The sequence below is a fragment of the Nomascus leucogenys genome, chromosome 2, assembly GCF_006542625.1.
Source record: "Nomascus leucogenys isolate Asia chromosome 2, Asia_NLE_v1, whole genome shotgun sequence".
In the NCBI taxonomy this organism is placed as follows: domain Eukaryota; kingdom Metazoa; phylum Chordata; class Mammalia; order Primates; family Hylobatidae; genus Nomascus; species Nomascus leucogenys.
Genome location: NC_044382.1, coordinates 84976810 through 85002342, shown reverse-complemented (window position 1 = coordinate 85002342; position 25533 = coordinate 84976810). Strand labels below are relative to the sequence as shown.

General features: G+C 47.9%; 1 protein-coding gene across 2 annotated transcripts in view; it reads left to right on the top strand.

Annotated features, from left to right (window-relative positions):
- Window positions 1–25533, top strand: part of VPS35L (VPS35 endosomal protein sorting factor like) — a 147215-nt gene that overhangs the window by 120932 nt on the left and 750 nt on the right. Inside the window, exons 28-30 of one of the 2 annotated variants that reach the window (XM_030800203.1) lie at window positions 9136–9301; window positions 15062–15180; window positions 24667–24813. In XM_030800203.1, the coding sequence (XP_030656063.1) occupies window positions 9136–9301; window positions 15062–15180; window positions 24667–24813 (432 nt within the window). The remainder of the gene's footprint in view (window positions 1–9135; window positions 9302–15061; window positions 15181–24666; window positions 24814–25533) is intronic. The other variant, XM_030800208.1, reaches the window with a different exon arrangement.

The following is a 25533-nucleotide window of genomic DNA, read 5'->3' as shown; positions in this document are numbered from 1 at the left end:
TTGATGTCTGGAGGGCAGATCCAGCCGGTAGACATGTAGACACTTGCTGGCCATGTCCTGATGGAGAACATTTGGAATGAGTTTCCTACATTTAAAAATTGGTAGATCACAGAAAATCCCAGATTTGCATCTCCCCTTGAAAAATCAGGTCCTATCACGTGGGGCCCGCATCCTGCGACCTGGCCAGTTGGCTGCAGCTGGGTACCAGCTGCCCTATGCAGGTGGCGTATGCCTTTCTCTCCAGTTTTCCTTGGGCGCCTCTGGACCCATTAACCCCATTTCTGTTGTCCACTTGGCCCCTCAGGCATTTGTGGAAAGCGCTCCTGCTCTCAACAGGTTTATTATTCCTTGAACAGATTTATTATTCCTTGAAGAGATTTGAGTTACTATTCCTTGAACAGATTTGAGTTATTTTTCCTTGTAGTATTGCATATGTTTTAGCTGGGGTTTAGCAGTGATATGAGACAAAGAATAGCTGCAGTTCACGACACCTCACTAGGTGCCCCATGCCTTGCTAATGCCTCTCATTAATACTTCCTGGGAGTCCTACCCCCAAGCCCCCCAAGGTAGGAATCATTGCACCTTTTCCACTAATGAAACCTGAGCCAGAGGGCCCTTGCAATGTGCCTGAGGTCACAAAGCTTATAAGTAGCAGAGCTGGGATTCAAACCCAGGGCTGCGCTACTCCAGTGCCTGTCCTGCATGACCTAAGCCGGAAACGTTTGCAGCGTGCCTTATTTGCTCAAGTTCATTGAGCACTAGCAACCCTATATCCCTCCTTGTGGGATGCAGCATTAGTAACTACTTACAGACACTACAGGATGTTTATCCTGAATAGCCAGGGCTAAGAGCTGAATAAACTCCCAGGTGATGAGATGCACCACACCTGAGCCATGCCCACTATGAGTAGATCTAGCATGAACAAGACTCCCACATCTCACTTCTTCCCACATCTCACTTCTACCTGGTTCAATTTTTTTCTTTTTTCTTGTTTTTTTTTTGGAGAATCTTCCTCTGTCACCCAGGCTGGAATGCAGCGCGCGATCTCAGCTCACTGCAACCTCTGCCTCCTGGGTTAAAGCAATTCTTGTGCCTCAGCCTCCCAAGTAGCTGGGACTACGGGCGCCCTCCACCACACCTGGCTAATTTTTTTGTCTTTTAGTAGAGACAGAGTTTCATCATGTTGGCCAGGCTGGTCTCAAACTCCTGGGCTCAAGTGATCTGCCTGCCTCTGCCTCCCAAAGTGCTGGGATTTGTGCTGGGATTACAGATGTGAGCCTCTGCATGCAGCCTACTTGGTTCAAATTATTTGTTACCTTTCAGGTCACAGCTTTTATTTTAGTTTTATTGTATTGCGATGAGAACACTTAAGGTGAGATCTACCCTCTTAACCAGTTTTTACGTGTACAATACATTACTGTTGACTTAGGAACTGTGCTGTGTAGCAGATCTCTAGAGCTTATTCATAATTGAAACTGTCCATTGGTTAGTAATTCTTCATTTCCCTACCCCCACCCCCTGCAACCACCATTCCACTCTCTTGATTCTATGAATCTGACTATTTTAGATACTTTCTTTATATGTGGACTCATTCAGTATTTGTCTTCCTGCAACTGGCTTATTTCACATAACTTAATGCTTTCGAGGGTCATCCATGTTGTTGCATATGGCAGAATTTCCTTCTTTTTTAAGGCTGAATAATATTCCATTGTACATATGTATCATGTTTTCTTTTTTTTTTTTTTTTTTTTTTGAGACAGGATCTCACTTTGTTATCCAGGCTGGAGTGCAGTAGCATGATCACACTCGCGGCATCAACCTTGTCCTCCTGGGCTCAAATATTGTCCCAACTCAGCCTCTTTGAATAGTTGGGACCACATGGGTGAGCCACCAGGCCCATCTAATTTTTTATTTTTGTGGTGACAAGGTCTCACTATTTTTCCCAGGCTGGTCTTGAACTCCAAGGCTCAAGTGCTCCTCCAGCCTTGACTTCCCAAAGTGCTGGTGTTACAGGTGTGAGTCACTGCACCCAGTCTTTTTTTTTTTTTTTTTTTTTGAGTCTTGCTCTGTTGCCCATTCTGGAGTGCAGTGGTACAATCATAGCTCACTGCAGCGTGAGCCACTACACCCAGCTACCCCATTTTTCGTTAGCGATTTATCTGTCAATGGACATATAGATTGTTTCCGCATCTGAGCTCTTGTGAATAATGCTGCAGTGAGCATGGGAGTGTAGGTATCTCCTCAAGATCCTGATTTCAATTTGTTTGGATATGTACCCAGAAGTAGCATTGCTGGGTCATGTGGTAGCTCTATTTTTAATTTTTTTAGGAAACTCCATACTGTTTTTCTTTTTTTTTTTTTGGAGGGGTCACCCAGGCTGGAGTGCAATGTTGCAGTCTCGGCTCACTGTAAACTCCGCCTCTCCAGTTCAAGTGATTCTCCTGCCTCAGCCTCCCAAGTAGCTGGAATTACAGGTGTGTGCCACCACGCCCAGCTACTTTTTGTTTTTTTAGTAGAGACAAGGTTTCACCATGTTGGCCAGGTTGGTCTCCAACTCCTGACCTCAGGTGATCAGCCCACCTCTGCCTCCCAAAGTGCTGAGATTACAGGCGTGAGCCACTGCACCCAGCCCCCATACTGTTTTTCATAGTGACTGCACTATTTTGCTTTCCTATCCACAGTATGCAAGGTTTTCTTAAAGGATGGGTTTGAAAGTTTGATTCATTTTATTTGTTTAGAAAAGATAGGAACCACTGGGCACGGTTACTCATGCCTGTAATCCCAGCACTTTAGGAGGCCAAGGCGGGTGGATCACCTGAGGTCAGGAGTTCGAGACCAGCCTGGCAAACGTAACAAAACCCCATTTCTACTAAAAATACAAAAATCAGCTGCTCATGGTGGCATGCGCCTGTAATCCCAGCTACTCAGGAGGCTGAGGCAGGAGAATCATTTGAACCCAGGAGACAGAGGTTGTAGTGAGCCAAGATCATGCCATTGTACTCCAGCCTGGGTGACAAGAGCAAAACTTCGACTCAAAAAACACACACACAAAAAGAAAAGATAGAAACCATTTGATACCAGATCAAGTCCCTGGTCCGATTTATTGATGCTTACAAATGTGGGAGTAAACAGTCCCCAGGGTGGCCCTCTCTCCCCTGCAGACAGAGAACTTTTTGGAGCATGTTAAAATGTTCTGCTTTAGCATCAGTAGTTGTCAGCCTAGTCAGGGACTAGTTTGTGGAATAATCTTCCCTATATAATCAAACTGGCTCATTTCATGTAACAATGTGATAAGACAAAGTAGACTTGACTGAACAAGTTCAGTATCATAGTTTTGAGGCCTAGTTTTGATTCAGTTGCAATTTGCAGGAAATGGAAATGCTACTACCATCAGTTTTCTAGCACTAATGATCTGGGGTCCAGCAGGAAGATGTCTTTTCTCCTTCTTATCCTGGAGAAAAGATCCAGCCATAAACACAGCAAGATGTCCAGGTCTATGTTTCATCATTCAGTCTATTCCACAAACATTTGTCAATCCAGGAATTAAGGAGTGAGCAAGAGAAGCATACCCCCACTCAGGAGAACAGACTTCATGTTAAACAAATAAGTGCACATTTAACTACAATTGCACAAAGCGCCATAAAGAACTACAGAAGCCAACTACAGTTGGCACTGGTCCACCAACAGGCTGATGACTACTGATTAGTGCTGGAAAACTGATGGTATTAATAATAACACTTCCAGCTTCTCAGGAGGCTGAGGCAGAAGGAATGCTTGAGGCCAGGAGTTTGAGACCAGCCTGGGCAACATGGCAAGACCTCATCTCAAAAGAAAGAGTTTCCTTTTTTTCTTTTTTTTTGACATGGAGTCATGCTCTATTACCCAGGCTAGAATGCAGTGGTGTCGCGGGGAGGCACAGCATTAGGAGATATACCTAATGCTAAATGACGAGTTAATGGGTGCAGCACACCAACGTGGCACATGGATACATATGTAACAAACCTGCACATTGTGCACATGTACCCTAAAACTTAAATAATAATAAAAAATAAAAAATGCAGTGGTGTGATCTCTGTTCACTGCAACCTCTGCCTGCCAGGTTCAAGTGATTCTCTTGCCTCTGCCTCCCAAGCAGCTGGGATTATAGGCACCTGCCACCGTGCCTGGCTAATTTATTTTATTTATTTATTTATTTATTTTGTATTTTTAGTAGAGATGGGGTTTCACCATCTTGGCCAGGCTGGTCTTGAACTTCTGACCTCATGATCCACCCGCCTAGGCCTCCCAGAGTGCTGGAATTACAGGCGTGAGCCATGTGTCCGGCAAGAAAAAGTTTTTTAATGAACCATAGAGACTTCTCAGAGCTCCAGATTTGGAGAAGGGGGTCAGATAATCAGGAGAGTTCCCTAAGAAAGTGCCATCTGAGCTGTGATCTGAAGGAAGACTAGTAAGTAGTCAGCTAGGCACAGATGGGGAGAGGAGAGGGCATTCTGGGCCGAGGACACAGCATGGGTGAAATCCTGGAGGTGGGAAGCAGCACTGTGCCCCAGAGGGACTGGAAGAGAGCCAGAGTGACTGGCACATCGGGAGGGCACAGGGGACGCCCAAGGAGCTGGTGAGACAGACAGGACTGAGAGAAACAGCAAGCCGGTCCCAGACAGCCTCCTGTCAAGTGGTGATCTGTCTCCCCTCCTCCTCCCCTGCCCTCCCACTATCTCTGTTTTCCCCAGTGCCCTTTCTTTCCTTTCTCTGTTCTTTCTTTTGGAAGAACATAAGAGCTCACCTGTGTTCTGGTTTCTTTTCTAAAGGGCCTTATGATTACTTAACCAACCTCATAACCATGGGCCAGCCAACATTTCACAAATATTCACTCCAAACAAGCCTGTTATTATCACCCTCGTTTCATAGAAGTGGAAACTGGGGTGCAGAAAGATGAAGGGTCAGCAGCTGGTCAGTGACGAGCCCAGGTCTAAGGCCAGGATGTCTGCCCAGCTGCCATACTCACTGCCTCTCATCTTGGTTCTCCTAGGAAGAGTTAGTTACTTCTACGGTATTATTAGATTGGTGCAAAAGTAATTGTGGGTTTTGCCACTGAAAATAATTACTTCTACACCAACCTAATACTTTTTCTCCCAAGGGGTTCAGTAGAAGGATTCTTGCAGACCAGAAATCCAGAGGGTTATTGCTGATGTGGTAGGTATTGGGCCAGCAGGGAGAGAGGTCTGAGCCCCTGCCAGGTGCTACCTGGGAGCCACTTTGTCAGCATTTGTTTGTTCCACTTGGGAGGCAGCCCTGCCAGGGACACTTGGGGACACCTTTTCCCACTGGAAGCGCCGTCTGAATCCAGAACCGTTTTCTTTGTATTTAAAAAAAAAAAAAAAAAAAAATGTGTCTGCCTTACTTCCAGCTGTTGGCACTGAACCATCCATACAATTTTTTTTTTTTTTTTTTTTGAGAGGAGTCTCGCTCTGTTGCCCAGGCTGGAGCGCAGTGGCACGATCTCGGCTTACTGCAACCTCTGCCTCCCAGGTTCAAGCGATTCTCCTGCCTCAGCCTCCCGAGTAGCTGGGATTACAGGTGCATGCCACCATGCCCAGCTAATTTTTGTATTTTTAGTAGAGATGGGGTTTCACCATGTTGGCCAGGCTGGTCTCAAACTCCTGACCTCAAGCAATCCACCCGCCTCGGCCTCCCAAGGTGCTGAGATTACAGGCTTGAGCCACCACACCGAGCCCGTCAGTACAATTTAAAAAAAAAAAAAGTTACAACCACTGAAGCATGGATGTCACATGGGAAACTTTGTCCATGTACAGAAGGTCGGAAATAGTCTCCCACCTCTTCGGTTGTGAGCAAAAGCTCACGGAAATGGCTCACTACAAACCTTTACGTCTCCACTGGCCCTTGTACCACCTTTTTGACAGTGTGTTGCATGGTCTGTCACAAGACTTATGCATTTGTGTTGAAATGAAGTTGCTGGAACATTCAGATTGTTGTCTATTCCCATGGCAGATCTTTAAATAAAATATATTTTTGGACAGCCACATAGCAGAACCAAATAGCCTAGTTAAAAACAGCTGTTAGCAAAAGAAGGCGGGGGAAGTTCCCAGCTGAAACCAGCTCTGAGTGGAAGGCAGATCATGGCATGGGCAATTTTGATGTGTGTAGTTTGTGGATGTCAGACTTCTGAGCATCTTGTATTCTCATTCTTGCCAGTATCAAAGAGCAATTCTTTTTTTCTTTTTGTAAGATGGTCTCACTCTTATCACCCAGGCTGGAGTGCAGTGGTGCCATCATAGCTTTCTGTTGCTAAGACCACAGGTGCACACCACCACACGTGGCTAATTTTTTTTTCTTTCGTAGCAACAATATTTGTTATGTTGCCCAGGTTAAGAACAATTATTTATTTATTTATTTATTTATTTTTTGGAGACAGAGCCTCGCACTGTCACCCAGGCTGGAGTGCAGTAGTGTGATCTCTGCTCGCTCATCCTCCACCTCCTGGGTTCAAGCAATCCTTCTGCCTCAGCCTCCTGAGTAGCTGGGATTACAGGCGCACACCACCACACCCGGCTAATTTTTGTATTTTTAGTAGAGACGGGGTTTCGCCATTTTGGCCAGGCTGGTCTCAAACTCCTGACCTCAAGGGATCCACCCATCTCAGCCTTCTGAAGTGCTGGGATTACAGGCATGAGCCACTGCTATCTAGCCCAGGCTAAGAGCAATTCTTACAGATATTAACAGCTTGTACAAAACATCCCACGCCCCTCCACAATTGTCCTCACCCACTTGAAAGTATGACTGCGATATGTACACACATTCACATTGGATATAATGGCAATGCTGTTCTCATACTTCATACTTGTATTCTAAGTAGCTGACTGCATGTATGCCTCCCCCAGTTCACAAGTTCTATAAAGTCAGAGACGCTGTTTATCTGCAGAGAGGCAGTGCGAATATGGTACCAGTAGTTAGAAATGTCCACTCTGGAGCCAAACTCCTGGGGATTGAACCTGGGGTCCCCAAATACCAACTGTGTGACCTTGGGCCACTTAACCTCTCAGTGGCTCATTTCCTATCTGTGAAATGGGGCTTTATCATAGTATCACCCTGGAACATAGAAAAGCTATGGTAGCTGCTATTAATGTTAGCTGCTGTTGTTTTCGTAGCCACATCAGTGCCTGACACATAGAAGGTACCCAAAAACTGCAATCCATTCAACATTGTTCACCCAATGCATGTCAGTGTCCAGCCCTGTCCCAGGAGCCAGAGACAGGGCTGGATTGAATGTCATCAGGGACACCATCCACATTGAGTTCCGGGAGGCACCATTAACAGAATACAGTGTGCAGCCAGCAGACCTGGCGGTGTATTGGCAAATGCAATAGATGAAGTGCCTGTCCTCCTGGAGGTTATAGGCTAGCATGAAACAGAGAGAACCAGGAAAACCATGAGATACTGTTGGGCAGGTCATTGAAGGAATACATAAGATCATTTCAGATAGTGAGAGGTGCTCTGTAAAAACAACGCAGAGGCTGGGCACGGTGGCTCACGCCTTCAATCCCAGCAGTTCAGGAGGCCAAGGCAGGTGGATTGCTTGAGCCCAGGACCTCGAGACCAGGCTGGGCAACATGGCAAGACCTCATCTCTACAAAAAATAGAAATTCACCAAGCGTGGTGGTATGTACCTGTAGTCCCAGCACCTCGGGAGACTGAGGTGGAAGATCGCTTGAGCTCAGAAAGTCAAGGCTGCAGCAAGCCGTGATCGTGCCACTGTACTGTAGCCAGAGTGACAGAGTGAGACCCTGTCTCAGAACCAGCCCCCCCACCCCAAAAACAGGATGATTTGTGATGAAGATGGAACGTCAGGGAAGGCCTCATTAAGGAGCTAATGTGTAAGATGAGAACTGCAGGCTACCAAGGAGCCAGTCTGGCCAAGCCCTGGGGCACAGACTCAAGTCAGAGAGAACGTGCCTGGCTGGAGGCCAGAACCTGGACGTGTGTGCTGGCCCCTGGTGCCACTCTGTGCCCTTTGTCCTACTGTGTGTGAGGGAGACTGGCCTCTGGGGACTGCCTCACCTATCCTTCCTCTAGCTCCCAATTTGTTCAGCCAGTAGGATGCAGCAGCATGATGCAGGGCAGGAGGAAAGCGAGGCTAGGGTATTTCTCCCCCATTCCCCCGGGCCATGTTTTGGCAATGGCTTTGTTCCTGCACCCAAGACTACATCTTGGGCTAGATGCAGGTTCCAGTCATGCCGCTGCGGGTTCCAATCATGCCGCTGCGGGTTCCAATCATGCTGTTTCCCCTGCCGCTGCGGGTTCCAATCATGCTGTTCTCCCTACCTTAACGTGGCTGGGGTAAGGGAAGGGGACTCGCGTGGGGCGGGCCAGTGAGGCCGTGGAGGGGGCTGGCCACGCAGAGCTTCTGCACAGAGTGAGAAGTCTGGAGAGCTTTCAGCAGGGCATCCCTACACTCACATACACCCTTTTGGAATGGAATTGAAGCTGCTTACTTTTTTACACCCCAAAACTTTTTATAGATTCAGTTTAGCATCTGAGAAACACTGTTTGCTATAAACTCCGTGACTGTCTCTCAGGTTTTGCCTCTCCCAAGAGAGCGTCCTCCATTTGGCTGTTACTGTTGTTGAGCATCCCAAAGAGTGAGGCTCTATTTAAAGTCACTGCCTCGAGTGGTGACAGGGATCATCCGGGGGCTCACCCAGCGTAGGTGGCTTCTGCCGTTCCATCTGCTACGATACCCGCGATCTTGCTTTTGTGGTTGGAACAGGGCTTCCTTTTTTTTAACTCCCACCACCCACAGAAAAACAAGAGTGTAATTTTGGAAACAGGCCATTAAGCCGACAGGTAACTTTGCCTTCTCCTTTTTGGGATCCAAAAAGGGACTCTCAAAGCTTGTTTGCCCAGACAGGAGCATGTTGATTCGTGGGAATCACGTTTTGTCATTTTCCTCTGTATTGTTTAACCAGGCTTGTGAGTGGGTCTTGCCTTTGTTCAGTAACTGACAACATTAATTTCTCTACAGCTGCTGAGGGGGGATCTGGGTTTCTGTGTTGATTTTCTTTTTCCCTCCCCGCTTCATCTTTGGGATTATTTATCCTTTTTTTGGTTCTCTGCTAGGATCATCCTGAACATGGGGTCCTGTTTCTTGTTCGAGAGCTTCTCAACGTGATCCAGGACTACACCTGGGAGGACAACAGCGATGAGAAAATCCGCATCTACACCTGCGTCCTGCATCTCCTCTCTGCCATGAGCCAGGAGACGTACCTTTACCACATAGACAAAGGTAGCAGAGCCTCCGCCACCAAACCATGCTCCGCGTGGATTTCATGAAAGGCAGACAGAATGCATTCATTTTCTCTTTTATTTTTTCCTCCCTTGTATTTTAGCTCCCATGAAATTCTAGTCCAGGGTCTAACTGTATTTACCTGATCCAAGACTTACCTGGGCAACTCTTAAGAGTACAGATTCTTGGGCCGGGCGCAGTGGCCCACGCCTGTAATCCCAGCACTTTGGGAGGCCAAGGCGGGCAGATCTCCTGAGGTCAAGAGTTTGAGACCAGCCTGGCCAACAGAGCCAAACCCTGTCTCTACTAAAAATACAAAAATTAGCCAGGCCTGATGGTGCACCCCTGTAATCCCAGTTACTTGGGAGACTAAGGCAGGACAATCGCTTGAACCTGGGAGGCAGAAGTTACAGTGAGCCAAGATCGCACTACTGCACTCCAGCCTGGGCAACAACAGTGAAAACACCATCCCAAAAAAGAAAAAAAAGAGTACAGATTCTTCAGCCCCATCCTTCCCTTTATTGATTGATTGATTGATTGATTGAGACAAGGTCTCATTCTGTCACCCAGGCTGGAGTGCAGTGATGTGATCTTGGCCCACTGCAGCCTTTACAGCCCAGGCTGAAGCAGTCCTCCCACCTCAGCTTCCCAAGTAGCTGGGAATACAGGCATGTGCCACTGCACCCGGATAATTAAAAAAAATTTTTTCTGAAGACAGGGTTTCACCGTGTTACTCATGCTGGTCTCAAACTCCTGGGCTCAAGCAATCTACCCGTCTCAGCCTCCCAAAGTGTTGGGATTATAATCATGAGCCACCACACCTGGCCTTCCCTCTTAATTTGCATCTTTAACAAGCACCTGAGATCATGTCAAACATCAGACCAGTCTGGGGAAACATTGTTTAAAAAATAATTATAATAATTTCAACTTCTGTTTTAGATTTAGGAGGTATACGTGCAGGTTTGTGACAGGGGTATATTGTGCAATGCTGAGGTTTGGGGTACAAATGAGATAGTACCCAATAGGTAGTTTTTCGGCCCTTGTCCCCTCCCCTTCCTCCTCCCTCTAGTGGTCTCCAGTGTCTGTTGTTTCCATCTTTATGCCCATGGGTACCCAATGCTTGGGGCCCACTTACAAGTGAGAACATGGCGGTAGTTAGTTTTCTGTTTCTGCACTAGTTCATTTAGGATAATGGCCTCCAGTTGCATCCATGTTGCCACAAAGGCCATGATTTCGTTCTTTTTTAGGGCTGCATAGTATTCCGTTGTGTGTATGTACCACATTTTCTTTATCCAATCCACTGTTGATGAGCATTGAAGTTGATGCTATGTTTTTGCTATTGCGAATAGTGCTGCAATGAACATACGTGTGCATGTGTCCTTTCAGTAGAACGATTTATTTTCCTTTGGGTATATACCCAGTAATGGGATTGCTGGGTCAAATGGTAGTTCTGTTTTCAATTCTTTGAGAAATCTCCAAAACTGCTTTCCACAGTGGCTGAACTAATTTGCATTTCCACTGACAGAGTGTTAAGTGTTCTCTTTTCAGAGGAACCCTCTTTTGGATCAGTGTGCTACACAATAAACTGGAACAATGGCTAAATATACACATGTATGAGCTTCGTGCCAGGCCTGTTCCTTACCACAGTCTCAGGCAGGACCCTGGTGTGGGTGTTTGCAACCTGCTCCTCAGATGATGCCAAGGCTCAGCGGCCCTTGTCTGGAGGAAGGAGGTGGCCTTGATCACCTGCTACCAGACATTTTGAACTTGCTAGTACAAGTTGGGAGCAGCCTCCTCATGTCCTGGACTTACCACAGGACATCCCAGTTCCAGGCCTTTTCCCACTGAGCCCAAGTATCCTCCTGCCTGGCAGACCCTCAGTTCTAATTTTTGGGTTCCAAAAATTGGTCTTAATGTCAAAAGTGCTTTGGCCGGTAATTGTGTACTTTACGGTTTAAAAAACCATCTCTATACTTGCAAGTTGTAGTGAACACATTAGCAGTGCTTAAGGGATGGCCTGCCTTCTGTCATACCTCTCAGGCTTTGTCTAGCTGGGTCTGGGGACTGAGGATAAAGATGTAACTCAGGGAGGCTGGTTCATAGCAAGAATGATGGCAGCTACCCTGATCTGAGCACTTACTGCATGCCAAGGACTACATCAGGCTCTACAGGCCTTTTTTTCCCTTAATCCTTACAGCTTTACTATGAGGACAGGCATTCATGTTCCCATTTTATGTATAAGCAAGAGGAGATCCAGAAAGACAACGTGATTTACTCCAGGGCTTCCGGTAGTTAGTGATGGAAGTGCAACTGACACCCAGAGCGGTGGGACGTGCATTACACTGCTTTGTTGATTACAAAATAACAGTGTTGGCTGGGCACAGTGGCTCGTGCCTATAATCCCAGCACTTTGGGAGGCAGACGCAGGCGGATCACCTGAGGTCAGGAGTTCGAGGCTAGCCTGACCAACATGGCGAAACCTCATGTCTACTAAAAATACAAAAAAATTAGCCAGGCTGTTGGCAAGTGCCTGTAATCCGAGCTACTTGGATGGCTGATGCAGGATAATTGCTTGAGCTTGGGAGGCTGCAGTGAGCCAAGATCACACCAGTGAACTCCAGCCTGAGTGACAGAGCAAGACTCCATCTCAAAAAAAAAAAAAGCAGTATTTTAATAAATGTTGTCTCTTTTGAATTGTGTGTATCTGAGACAGTATCCTTCCTACTCGTTTCCTCAAGACAGTGATGAATATTCTTCCAAAGGGGCGAGAAAAGCACAACAAATCACATTCTAGCAGATAAGCGAAACTGGATGTGGTTTATTAAAGACATCCCTAAGCCACAAAACTGGATTAGCTGTGTGCACATGTGGCCGCGTGTACACAACCACACCCCGAGGCACAGGCATGGCTCTTGGTTTATGAGATATCCACGCGCTCAGGACGGTGACCCAGATTGCAGGCCCGTGCCAGGTGAGAAGCAGCAAGCGCCGCCACCGCACCATCCCCCTTCCTGACCACTGAGTGCTGTGTTGGCTCCAGAGCTCTCCCTTTAGCCTGGGGGTTCAGATGCTGAACTGGGCTCCCCAGACAGAGTGCTGCTTGTTCACACTCGGTTATGCTCGGCCACATTCAAGTCCCTGTCTGGTAGTTGGAATGAAAGCAGCTGTAAGAGGATCCAGTGGAAAAGGTGTGTGAGCTCATGTGGGCGTGGAAGGAAAGAACTGGCTCTGTAGGCAGAGCTGGTGGTTTCGTTGTGAACCCTAGGGTTTGCAGCAGGCTGGCCCTAGCCAAAAAAAGGAAGGAAGAAAACCACTGAAGTGTTCACAGTAGGGACCAACTAAATACATTCTGTTCCATCATACAGTGGGATACTACGCAGCCATGACAACAAAGCAACAGAGCTGTACACATAGCGCCCCCTTACCCGGTGTCTCTTTTTTTTTTTGAGATGGAGTCCTGCTCTGTCGCCAGGCTGGAGTGCAGTAGCGTGCCAGTAGCTGGGACTACAGGCGCGTGCCACCACGCCCAGCTAGTTTTTGTATTTTTAGTAGAGACGGGGTTTCACCATGTTGGCCAGGATGGTCTCGATCTCTTGACCTCATGATCCACCTGCCTCAGCCTCCCAAAGTGCTGGGATTACAGGCGTGAGCCACTGTGCCTGGCCTTTTTTTTTTTTTTTTTTTTTTTGAAACAGTCTCGCTCTGTCACGCAGGCTGAAGTGCAGTGGCTCCATCTCGGCTCACTGCAACTTCTGCCTCCCGGGTTCAAGCGATTCTCCTGCCTTAGCCTCCCAAGTAGCTGGGACTACAGGCGTGCACCACCATGCCCAGCTAATTTTTTGTATTTTTAGTAGAGACTAGGTTTCATCATGTTGGCCAGGCTGGTCTCAAACTCCTGACCTCAAGTGATCCACCCACCTCAGCCTCTCACAATGCTCAGATTCTAGGTGTGAGCCACAGTGCCCAGCCCCAGTTTCATTTTCTGCAGTTTCAGTTACCCCACAGTCAACCTGGTCCAAAAATATTAAGTGGAAAATCTCAGAAATAATTCATAAGTTTTAATTTGCGTGCTGTACTGAATAGGGTGAAAAAATTTTATTTTGTCCCACCCGGGACATCCATCATCCCTTTGTCCAGGTTATCCACACTGATGCAACGCTACCTACCCATTACTATATAGGAAAAAGTAATTCCTACCCGTTACTATATAGGAAAAAGCATAATGTATATAGGATTCAATACTGTCTGTGGTTTCAGGCACCCACTGAGGGTCTTGGAACGTATCCCCCAAGGATAAGGGGGGACTATTGTATGCTGATACAGAAATAGCACAGAGATTTATTTGATTTTGTTTATTTTGAGACAAGATCTTGCTGTGTTGCTTATACTAGAGTGCAGTCATGTGATCATAACTCCAGCCACCTACTCCTGGGCTCAAGCAGTCTTCCCACCTCAGCCTCCCAAGGATCTGGGACTACAGGCGTGAGCTACCAAACACAGCTAATTTTTTTTGTAGAGATGGGGTTTTGCTATGTTGCTCAGGCTGGTCTCAAACTCCTGGACTCAAGTGATCCTCCTGCCTCAGCCTCCCAGAGTGCTGGGATTACAGGTGTGAACCACTGATCCCTGCCCCAAGATTTATCATTAAGTTAAAAAAACAAAGTGTAAAGCAGCACAGAGTGTAGTATCTTTCATCGCCCAGATTATGCTCTGTGTGAGGGTCAGTTGAGAGGAAGGAGCGGGGAGGGAAAAGGGAGGGAGGAGGAGCTCAGACTCAGGCTGTCCTTGGCTGGGCCTGTCTTACTCTAGGCAGTGGTTGTCACAGGACGAGACCAAGCAAACAGTGGAGGAGCTTTTGGCAAGAGACATTATCAAAGGGATTTACACTTCTAGAGTAGCTGAAATAGGAAATCTCTGCAGTCCTTCCCAAGCCAGCTTTGAGGAGAGGGTGGCAGGGCAGGCAGCTGGAAGCGGTAGCTGAGTGTGAGCTCTGGAATCAGACTTCCTGGTTTAGGATCCCAGCTAGGACCACCTCTGAGCCTCATCTCCCTAAAAGGGGGATATTAATATCATCTCTTGGCTGGGCTGGTTGCTCACACCTGTAATCCCAGCACTTTGGGAGGCCGAGGCAGGCGGATCACTTGAGGTCAGGAGTTCGAGACCAGCTTGGCCAGCATGGTGAAACCCTGTCTCTATTAAAATTTTTTTAAAAATTTAAAAAATAGCCAGGCGTGCTGGCAGGTGCCTGTAATTCCAGCTACTCAAGAGGCTGAGGCAGGAGGACTGCTTGAGCCTTGAGGCGGAGGTTGCAGTGAGCCAGGATCATGCCACTGCACTCCAGCCTGGGTGACAGAGAGAGACTCCGTCTCAAAAAAAAAAAAAAAAAAGAAAAGAAAAATCATCTCTTCACATACTGGTTGTGGGGGACTCTGCAATAAGGCAGTTAAAGCCCTAGCCCAGTGCCTGGCAGCTGCTGTGATGATCATTATGATTATTAATGTCCCCCCCGCTCCCCGCCACGCACACATGGGCTGGAGGGGTGACTTCCACACCACTGGCTTAGACTGTCCTGCAGGCTGGGTGTTTTCTTTGTGATTCCCAAGGCCCCAAGCCCAGTGGGAAATTTCCGCCACTTCCATGTGCCCTGCCACGACTTCCTGCCATCTGCTGACACGGTGTGACATGACACGCAGCTGCCTCTCCCTGGCCAGCATGGCCGCGGAGCTTGGGTCTGCCTCACTGTTCTTGTTTGTTCAACAGTGGACTCCAATGACAGCCTCTACGGGGGAGACTCCAAGTTCCTGGCAGAAAACAACAAGCTGTGTGAGACGGTGATGGCTCAGATCCTAGAGCATCTGAAAACCCTGGCCAAGGACGAGGTGGGTGCCCTCTGCTGTCCTCCACCTGCCTCTTGCTCTGAAAGCACAAGTTTCCAGGGTGGTTCAACGTTGGTTCATTCTAGAAAGGAAAGTATGTCATGTGAGTAATGTGTTTATGTGCAAACCACTTCTCCATTGCTTTGGGGCCTTCGCTCCTGCTGTTTTCTCTGCATGGACTGCGCCTCTCCCACGGCTTCCCCTGGCTATTCCTTCTCGTCATTCAAATCTCAGCTCAAAGGACCTCCTCAGAGAGGCCTTCCCAGACCCTGTCTCAAGGAGCCACCACCACCTGCATGCCTCTGCCCGATTGTCCCTGTAGCGCCTGTTCAGTCACCGTCTGAAATGTTCTGTTTGTCTGTCCATCCCCCAGCTCCCTGACTAGAATGTAAGCTCCATGGGAGCAGGGACCTGGCAAGTCTTTTTTTTTTTTTTTATTTTTAAATTTTTTTTTGAGACAGTCTCACACTATTGCCTGGGCTAGAGTGCAATGGCATAATCTCGGCTCACTGCAACCTCTGCCTCCCGGGTCCAGGCAATTCTCCTGCCTCAGCCTCCCGAGTAGCTGGGATTACAGGTGCCTGCCACCACACCTGGCTTATTTTTTGTATTTTTTTAGTAGAGACGGGGCTTCATTATGTTGGCCAGGCTGGTCTTGAACTCCTGACCTTGTGATCTGCCCACCTCGGCCTCCCAAAGTGCTGGGATTATAGGCATGAGCCACTGCGCCCGGCCCGGACCTGGTGAGTCTTGAAGACCTGCCTGTGTCTGAATGACAAGACAGCGACTCTGGGACCCCCGGTAACTCTTTGCACCACCCCACGTCTCATGCAGAGCCCGGCCTGCGGCAGATGCTCCATCAGTTCATGGTGAATCCGTGATAGCGTGGGATTGCTATACCTGGGCTCTTTCAGTGCCCACAGCAGCCCTGTGAGATGTAGGTGCTGTGTTTATTTCCATTGAATGGGAAGGGAAACTGAGGCTCAGAGAGGGTTATTCAGAGCCCTTAGTATCTCCTCTGGCCGTGTTGAAACAGCAGAGATTCTAACCCGGATTCCCAAACCTGAACTCTGCACTGCTACATTGCCCTCCTCAACCAAGGCCTTTCCACTTCACTTTTCTTTTTCTTTTATTTTTTTTGAGACAGAGTTTCACTCTTGTTGCCCAGGCTGGAGTGCAATGGTGCAATCTCAGCTCACTGCAACCTCCGCCTCCCAGGTTCAAATGATTCTCCTGCCTCAGCCTCCCGAGTAGCTGGGATTCAGGCGCCTGTCACCACACCTGGCTAATTTTTGTATTTTTAGTCGAGATGGGGTTTCACCATGTTGGCCAGGCTGGTCTTAAACTCCTGAGCTCAAGTGATCCACCCACCCTGGCCTCCCAAAGTGCTGGGATTACAGGCGTGAGCCACTGTGCCTGGCCCACTTCAGTTTTAAGAAGTGGTGTGTGGTCATTAATAATAGTAGGTTCTGTTTTCCCAGCCTTCATTATACATTAAGTGTAGTATAAAGAATTTTGCGTGGATTATTTCACTTAATTCTCACAGCAGTCCTTTATGCTATACAGATGAGGAAACTGAATCCTAGAGCGGTAGTTATGGAGTATGGTCAAGGCAATTTTCTAGAAGCCCTGCTCTTATCCACAAGCTAAATTCTTTTTATCAGATGTTGTGTCTTTTGTATTTTCAGAAGTTTGTTTTTCATATTCTCCATAGAGATAGTTGATTGATTGATTTCAGTGTAATTTCCATCGAGTACAACCCAATTAACTACCTGCCTCTCTTCCCAACCTGACCATGGCTTCCATTTTCACAGCTTTGGCCCAAATGTGTGAGTGACACATGGGTCCCAGAGACCCTGTCTCAGACGTGGCCGAGTCAGTCAGTTGTGTAGACATAGGTGTGTCTCTCTCACTGCGGTTAAGGCTGATCGCTGTAGCGTAGTGAAGATAGAGGTGTAGGGGGAGGTTGGCAGCATCTTGGGAGTCAGAGCCAGTGCTTGGCCTCTGTCTGCGTCCTTCCCTGACTTTCTGCCTCCAAGCACTTCTCCTAGATCTTGCCCTTTATCCACTATGAGCTGTTTGTTCGAAGCTCTGAGCATCTCGATTATTGTATTCCCACCTAGCAAAAGATGTTGCCTGATAGATAACTCATTCCTGATATCCTCCTGGCAGGAGGGGACCTCTATTCTCTCGCTCTCCTCCTCCTCAGTTCCCTTCCCCAAACCTAAGACGATTTTTGCCCCCCGGGTTCTCAGTGCCTTTCCCATGCTCCCACTCCTTCTAAGGCGCTTGACCACCTCCCTCCTCCAGCTCCTTCATTCCCAACCCACTGGGTCTTCCTGGAGTCCTTGTTCTTCCTGGGTTTTGCTCCCATACCTCTCATCTCACATCCTTTCATAGCATCCAGACCCTTTCAGGACAAAATAAGATCAAACTGGATTGTAGTAGTTCTTTGTCATTTCCAAGACTGTATAAACCACCACCCATCCTCATGTTCCTTCTGCACCCACCAAAAATACCACATTATTTAGCTGTAGGTACTCATATGCAGTATATTCCCATTCTTTTTTTGTTTTGTTTCGTTTTGTTTTGAGACAGTCTCGCTGTGTCGCCCAGGCTAGAGTGCAGTGGTGCAATCTCAGGTCACTGCAATCTCCGCCTCCCAGGTTCAAGTGATTCTCCTGCCTCAGCCTCCTGAGAGCTAGGACTATAAGCACATCCCACCACACCAGGCTAATTTTTGTGTTTTTAGTAGAGACGAGGTTTCACCATATTGGCCAGGCTGGTCTCGAATTCCTGAGTTCAAGTGATCCGCCCACCTGGGCCTCCCAAAGTGCTGGGATTACAGGCGTGAGCTACTGTGCCCGGCCAATATATACCCATTCTGTCCAGGGTGTTCAAGCATGTCTTTGAGAGAGTAGGATTTTTTCTGGCCTCCAAGTTCAGGGGCACTGCCCAAAGGGCTGGCCTTAAGGTTAGTAGTTGAAAGGGCAGAGACCTACATGCCCAACAGTTGTAGAAATGCTGCAGCCCTGGGGGCCCGTAGCACCTCATAGCACCTTCTCTAGGGAGGGAGGGTATGTGACTGTGTCCTACTGACCTTGGAGACCCCGAGCTGCAGTACCAGAACTCTGAGCAAGTTAGTGCCTGGAGGGCTCTTGGTTGTTTGTGGAAAGAGTGGCATTGGAACCTGTTTCTTCTTCAGGAAAACTGGTTTATCAAACCAGTGAGTATCAGACGAGGCAACTCTCCTAGAATGATTGATACCAGAGGCTGGGAAGGGTATGTGGATGTGTGTGTGTATGCGGGGGTGGGGAGGGCAATGAAGAGAGGTTGGTTAATGGGTACAGAGATAGATACAGTTAGAAGGAATAGGCCAGGCACAATGCCTCAGACCTGTAATCCCAACATTTTGGGAGGCCCAGGTGGGAGGATTAGTTGAGCCTAGGAGTTTGAGACCAGCTTGGGTAACATGGTAAGATCCTGTCTCTATAAAAAAAAAATTAAAAATTAGGCTAGGTACGGTTCACACCTGTAATCCTAGCACTTTGGGAGGCTGAGGTGGGCGGATCACTTGAGGCCAGGAGTTCGAGACCAGCCTGGCCAACATGGCAAAATCCCACCTCTACAAAAAATACAGAAAAAATTAGCTGGGCATGGTGGTGTGTGCCTGTAGTACCAGCTACCTGGGAGGCTGAGGCAGGAGAATCGCTTAAACCTGGGAGGCGGAGGTTGCCGTGAGCCCAGATCACACCACTGCACTCCAGCCTGGGCAACAGAGCAAGACTCTATCTCAAAAAAAATTTTAAATTACCTGGGTGTGGTTGTGTGTGCCTGTAGTCCCAGCTACTGGAGAAGCTGAGGCGGGAGTTCAAGTTGCAGTGAGCTGTGATCATGCCACTGCACTCCAGCCTAGGCAGCAGAGCAAGACCCTGTCTCCAAAAAAAAAGAAAAAAAGAAAAAAGGAATAAAAGGGAGTAAGTTCTAATGTTCAATAGCAGAGCAGAGTAACTATAGTTAACACCAAGGTATTATACATTTCAAAATAGCTATTTAAGAGAAGACTTGAAATGTTCCGTACACATAGAAATGATAAATGCTCAGGTGACAGACACCCCAAATACCCTGGCACGATCACTGTGTATTCTAGGCATGTAACAAAATATCACATGTACCTCATAAATACACACAAATATTATGTATCAATAATTTTTAAATGTTGCATAGCTGAGGCTCATGACTCAAGATGAGAAAATAAAACCCTAAATACACATTGTTTTAAAAGACCTTTTACAAACATGCATAAACACTCAGCAAGAGTTCATACCTCTTCCCTTTTCTGTGTAGATGGTTTTCAGGAGAGAGCCCTTTCAGCCTACAGGAATAATGGAAGCCCATCACCTTCAGCTTGTACTAAGTAGATCCCCCCATGGAAAGCTTGTCGTAGCTTTTTCCCCTGATTTCTTTTTTTTTTTTTTTTTTTCCAGAGACAGGGTCTTACTCTGTTATCCAGGCTGGAGTGCAGTGGCACTATCTTAGCTCACTGCAGCTTCAACCTCCTGGGCTCAAGTGATCCTCCCATGTCAGCCTCCCAAGTAGCTGGGACTACAGGCGTGTAACCACCACACCCAGCTAAGTTCTTATTTCTTACACGGCTGAGGTCTCTCTGTGTTGCCCAGGCTAGTCCTAAAATACGGAGCCTGGCTGGGCACGGTGGCTCATGCCTGTAATCCTAGCACTTTGGGAGGCTGAGGCAGGCAGATCACTTGAGGTCAGAAGTTTGAGGCCAGCCTGGCCAACATGGTGAAACCCCACCTCTACTAAAAATACAAAAATTAGCCGGGCATGGTGGCACGTGCCTGTAATCCCAGCTACTCGGGAGGCTGAGGCAGGAGAATTGCTTGAACCCAGGAGGGGGAGGTTGCAGTGAGCTGAGATCACGCCACTGCACTCTAGCCTGGGTGACAGAACGAGACTCCGTTTCAGAAAAAAAAAAAAAAAAAAAAAAAAAAGACAGAGCTCAAGTGATCCGCCCACCTTGGCCTTGGGCTCCCAAGGTGCTGCAGATTCTGGGCGTGAGCCACCATGCCCAGCCTTCCCCTGATTTCTTGAAACCACTGGCTCTGGCTCCAACTTCTAGTCCAGGGACCTCTTAGAACAATGATGTGTGTTTGACAAGTCACACTCACAGAAAACTTGACATGTGGTTCAAAATTACGTTTCTTCATTCTAAGGCAATAGGCTGGGTTTAATCAGAGGTGGTCACTGACAGCATAAATGATCATAGCCCAGAAGTCCCAAGCTTGCAATAAAAATAAAGCCCAGAACCATATAATTTGGAGCTATTTATATTTAACATTTATGTCTCTTTCTCTGGTGGAGAGAAGGGTTGATGGTGATAGTGATTCTGAAAGAATAGCAAAGATGGAATGTTTCTGAAGAACATTTCACGTCGCATCAATACCAGCGATGTTCACTGAAAATGTCTGTCCATATATGCACATTTATTAGAAAAACATCGGTCAGGCATGGTGGCTCATGCCTGTAATCCCAACACTTTGGGAGGCTGGGGAAGGAGGATTGCTTTATTCCAGGAGTTTGAGACCAGCCTGGGGAACATAGTAAAAGCCATCTCTAAAAAAAATTTAAAAGTTAGCCAGGCATGGTGGTGTGCACCCTGAGTAGCTGGGACTACTCAAGAGGCTGAGGTGGGAGGATCGCTTGAGCCCATGAGTTTGAGGCTGCAGTGATTTGTGATTGCACCACTACACTCCAACCCTGGCAGCAGAGCAAGACCCTGTCTCTAAAATAAATAAATAAACAAAAACATGGTCATATGGGTGGACCAAGCTGAAACTCAACATGTTATCCTTCTTTTTTTTTTTGAGACAGAGTCTTGCTCTGTTGCCCAGACTGGAGTGTAGTGGCACAATCTCAGCTCACTGCAACCTCCGCCTCCCAGATTCAAGTGATTCTCCTGCCTCGGCCTTCCGAGTAGCTGGGACTACAGGCGCATGCCACCACACCTGGCTAATTTTTTGTATTTCTAGTAGAGACAGGGTTTCACTGTTAGCCGGGATGGTCTTGATCTCCTGACCTCATGATCCGCCCGCCTCAGCTTCCCAAAGTGCTGGGATTACAGGCGTGAGCCACCGCGCCCGGCTATCCTTCGTTTTAATGGTGCAATTTGGAGTTCAGCTCAACAGCCATATTGGAGTTCTCTGAAGTCTGGTACCCCAAGAGCATGAGGCTTGGTGTCCAGGCCCATCACAGACCAGGAAGGGCCTGGTGGGTTTCTCCCCACTGAGTGGGTGGGCGGCTTCCTGCTGTTGGAAAACCCTGATGCCTGTGCCGTTCTGAGAATCATACCTCAGCTCTGGTAGCAACCCTGCTTCCAAAGTCATCCTCTAAGGCCACATGAAGGTGCCAGCCTCATTTTAATCACAAGTTGTATTTTATGAAGTTGTTTGTTTGGGTGTGGTGGAGCTGGGAACCATGCCAAACCCCGAGAGCTTCCTGGAAATGACAGTTCTCATAGGAAAAGCAGCTCTTTTCTATTTAAAACCTCTGTGGCGAGGGGAGGGGATCAGGCCCTGATTTGGTTCCCAAGCTACGTGTTTGTATTTTTCTCGGTGTTTGAATATATCAGCTGGCATGTGTCTCATCCTTCAGACACGTCTCCAATGATTTCACTTTTAATGGGCTTTGCCATTTAAAACACATGCGAATTGAGCTTTTTGCTAATTGAGAAGATATGGAATGGAGAAATAGCCAATTAGGTATTGTGCTACTTGTCTGACTTTTAAAACAGTTTCTCCCACTTCAGTGAAAGGTAGTCAAAGGGCCTCTCTCCAAGGAGACTTTTAGTTGGCTTTGAAACAGTTTTATTTTAGCTTGGTCTTCTAGATCCAAGCAGAAAGCGGGGCTCCCGTTCTCCCAGGTGTCAGACGAGGACCAGGTTAAAAGGAGAGCAGAATGGGCCCAGGTTCCCACTTGGGGCATAACTGCGTTGTCTGTTAGAACAAATGAAGCCAGAGCAGGTGGTCGCCAGCCAGTTTGCGAGTCCGTGCCCAGTAGGTGCCAGCCCGTGTGCCCCATGCCAAAGCGCTTTTCCCTCGTTGCCCGCGGGCCTGGGCGCCCACAGCACAACCTGCTCCTGATGATTGGGCTCTTCGCCGTCAGCTCTGCTGCTTCTGTGACTGTTGCTGCTCTAGGCTGTTGCCAAGGCAGGCTCAATTTTGACCGGAGGGGGGAGGGGAGGTGCCGAAGACTCTTAATTGCCACTCAGCCACCTTGCCCAACTGCATTTGAAGCTGTTCCTTGACTTTTTATTTAAGACAGGGTCTTGCTCTGATGCCCAGACTTGAGTGCGGTAAGATCATAGCTCACTGCAGCCTCAAACTCTTGCCCTCAAGTGATCCTCCAGCCTCTGTCAGCCTCCTGAGTAGCTGAGACAATAGGTGTGTGCTACCATGCTCAGCTAATTTTTTTCTTTTCACTAAAAGACTTTAAATTCTCACTTGGGAAAGGACAGTAAAAAGGGGTAAATCAGTTGGCATAGCAGCTAGCAGGTGCCATGTGAATTATCTGTGGAACGTTGGATGGATGGACAGTTGATAAGTTGGTTTTAGCCACCAAGAGTAGTTGAGAAAAGCAGGAAGAAATGTGTTTTGGTGTAAGCTCAATCAAGCCATTCTTACTCCCTGCATAAAACTGCATAGCCGAAGTTGGCTCGCAGCACTGGCAAGTCTCTCAGCCCCTTCTGACTGCAATTCCTGATAAGATGCAACCCTGAGTGTGTGGCCTGGAGAGGGCTGTGAGTACGAGCACAGGCTCTGGAGTCACAGAGCTGGAGCTCGGACTCCCCTCTGCATTGTGAGGACCCATCTGTGGTCCTTGGGCAAGTTCCTAACCTTTCAGAGCCTCAGGTGCCTCATCTGCAGAATGGGAGCGTATTCATTTCCTGTTGCCACCATAACCCGTTGCCACAAACTTGGCATCTTAAAGCAGTACCCATTTTTGATCTCACTGGTAGGTGAGAAGTCAGTGCTGGCTGGGGCCGGTGTGTCTGTTCTGGGTTTCACAAGGCCAGAATCAAGGTCTTGCTGGCTGGGCTCTTAGCAGGAGGCACTGGAAAGAATCTACTTCCTTGTTCCTTCAGGGTATTTGCAGATTGCATTTCCATGTGATCATGGACTGAGATCCTGTGTCTGTTGGCCGGGCGTCCTTCTCAGCTTCTAGAAGCTGCCTGTGTTTCTCAGCTCATGGCCAGCACTGGTGGGCCAGGTTCTCCTCATGCCTTGAATCTCTGGCTTCCCTTCTTCCTCCTCTTTCCTGTTTTTCTCTTTCACTGCTTGTCTCTGATTCTGGTCAGAGAAATGCTTCTGCTTTTAAGGGCTCCAGTGATTCGAGGGCCCACTCAGGTCATCTAAGATACGCTCCCTACCTTAATTCCATCTGCAGTCTCTCCACAGCAGCACCGGGATTCATGTTTGAATAACAGGGGAAGGAATGTTGGGAGACACCTCTAGAATTCTATCTATCATGGGCGGTTAGGAATGTACCTGCCACAGAGTTGTCATGAAGGTTAAATCAGTCGAGTTGTATAAAGCACAGAGCAGAATCCCTGGCACACTCTTAAGGGCTCTTACACGCATTCACTGTCAGGGAGCAGACACGAGACTCTTGGCAGCACTGATGTTGTGCAGATGTGGGATCTGCCCTGGCCCCATAGGCTTCCTGAACAGCAGGTACCCACCTGTTGATGTGGCTTTTCCAGGGGCCTTCGTTTACCTTGGGGAAGTTGTATCCTTTCTCCTGGGCCTGGTGTTGCATTCTGGAGGTTTAGTTTCCCTTTTGTCTTTATCACTCAAAGCTGGAGTTCAGGTTCGGTCTACCATGACACTGTGGTTAGACTTTTTCTGGCAAGATACCTCTCACATCAGATTATTGAGCAAGAAAGGGAAGATCTGATGTCAGCGTGTAAAGGCTGGATATGGGCACCAAGGATTGGGAGCTCAGTTCGGGAGGAGATGTGTTTTGGTCTTTATTACCGGCAGCCCAGGGGCAGGAATACTGACTGCAGCTCTGGGTAGTTTGAGGACACATCTGAAAGAGGCAAGCTGAAGCCTTTCAGTTTTCAGCTGTACTTGCATTAAAGCAAGGCTTGTCCCTGCTGGGGTACCCTTCATTCCTCGACCTCACTGACTGGCAAGTTTCTTCCATTTCATGAGTAATGACCATCTGTGGGCACAGAGCTTTGTCATCTTACTGAATCCCCACCCTCTGCAGTGGTGACCTTACTGTCATTTACAGATGAAGAAGCTGGGACTTTGGGAGGTTCATCAGCTTGCCGTACAGCAAATACATGGCAGAGCTGGCACTGGAACTCAGGCATGACCTACCCCAGAGTCAACACTGTCCACAGCATCTCTGCGGGGCATGGCCTGAGCCCCAGTGCAGGGCAGTAACCTCCCTTTTCTGTTTCAGGCCCTGAAGCGCCAGAGCTCGTTGGGCCTTTCCTTCTTTAACAGCATCTTGGCCCATGGGGACCTACGCAACAACAAGCTCAACCAGCTCTCCGTCAACCTGTGGCACCTGGCACAGAGGCACGGCTGTGCAGACACCAGGACCATGGTGAGGCGCTCAGACGGCCCCGTGGTATAAGCCCACTGGCCAGTGCACAACCACCCTCAACACAGCATTGTGGCCTGGACATCAGACAGACAACCCTATATTCCCCTTTTAGAAAAGCACTTGGTCCATTTCTACGGGATCACTTCCTAGCAGTAAAAAGCAGAGCTGGCCAGGTGTGGCAGCTCATGCCTATAATCCCAGCACTTTGGGAGGCTGAGACAGGAGGATTGCTTGAAGCCAAGGGTTTGACACCAGCCTGGGCAACATAGTGAGACCAGGTCTCTACAAAAAATAAAAAATTAGCCGGGCATGGTAGTGCACATGTGTAGTCCCAGCTCGGGAGGCTGAAGAGGGAGGATGGCTTGAGCCCAGGAGTTCGAGGCTGCAGTGAGCTATGATCACACCACTGCACTCCAGCCTGGGTGACAGAGCAAGACCTTGTCTCCAAAACAAAAAACAAAAGCATAGCTTTGAAAGTCTATTCCCTCTGAATAAAAACCATACATATAAAACATCAGTCATTTCTGGTCACATCCAAATCTGATTTTTAGGGCAAGCTGCAATCCAAGAAGTTAAAGACTTTGATTTCTTCCCTCCCCTCATCCCTCAAAAAACTCACTATTCTCTGCTACGAAATCTAAGCTCACATAATGGCTGATTCATTAGAGCCTTGGGCTCCAAGGATAATGAACCAGAAAGGAGATGGATCTTTCTTTTTCC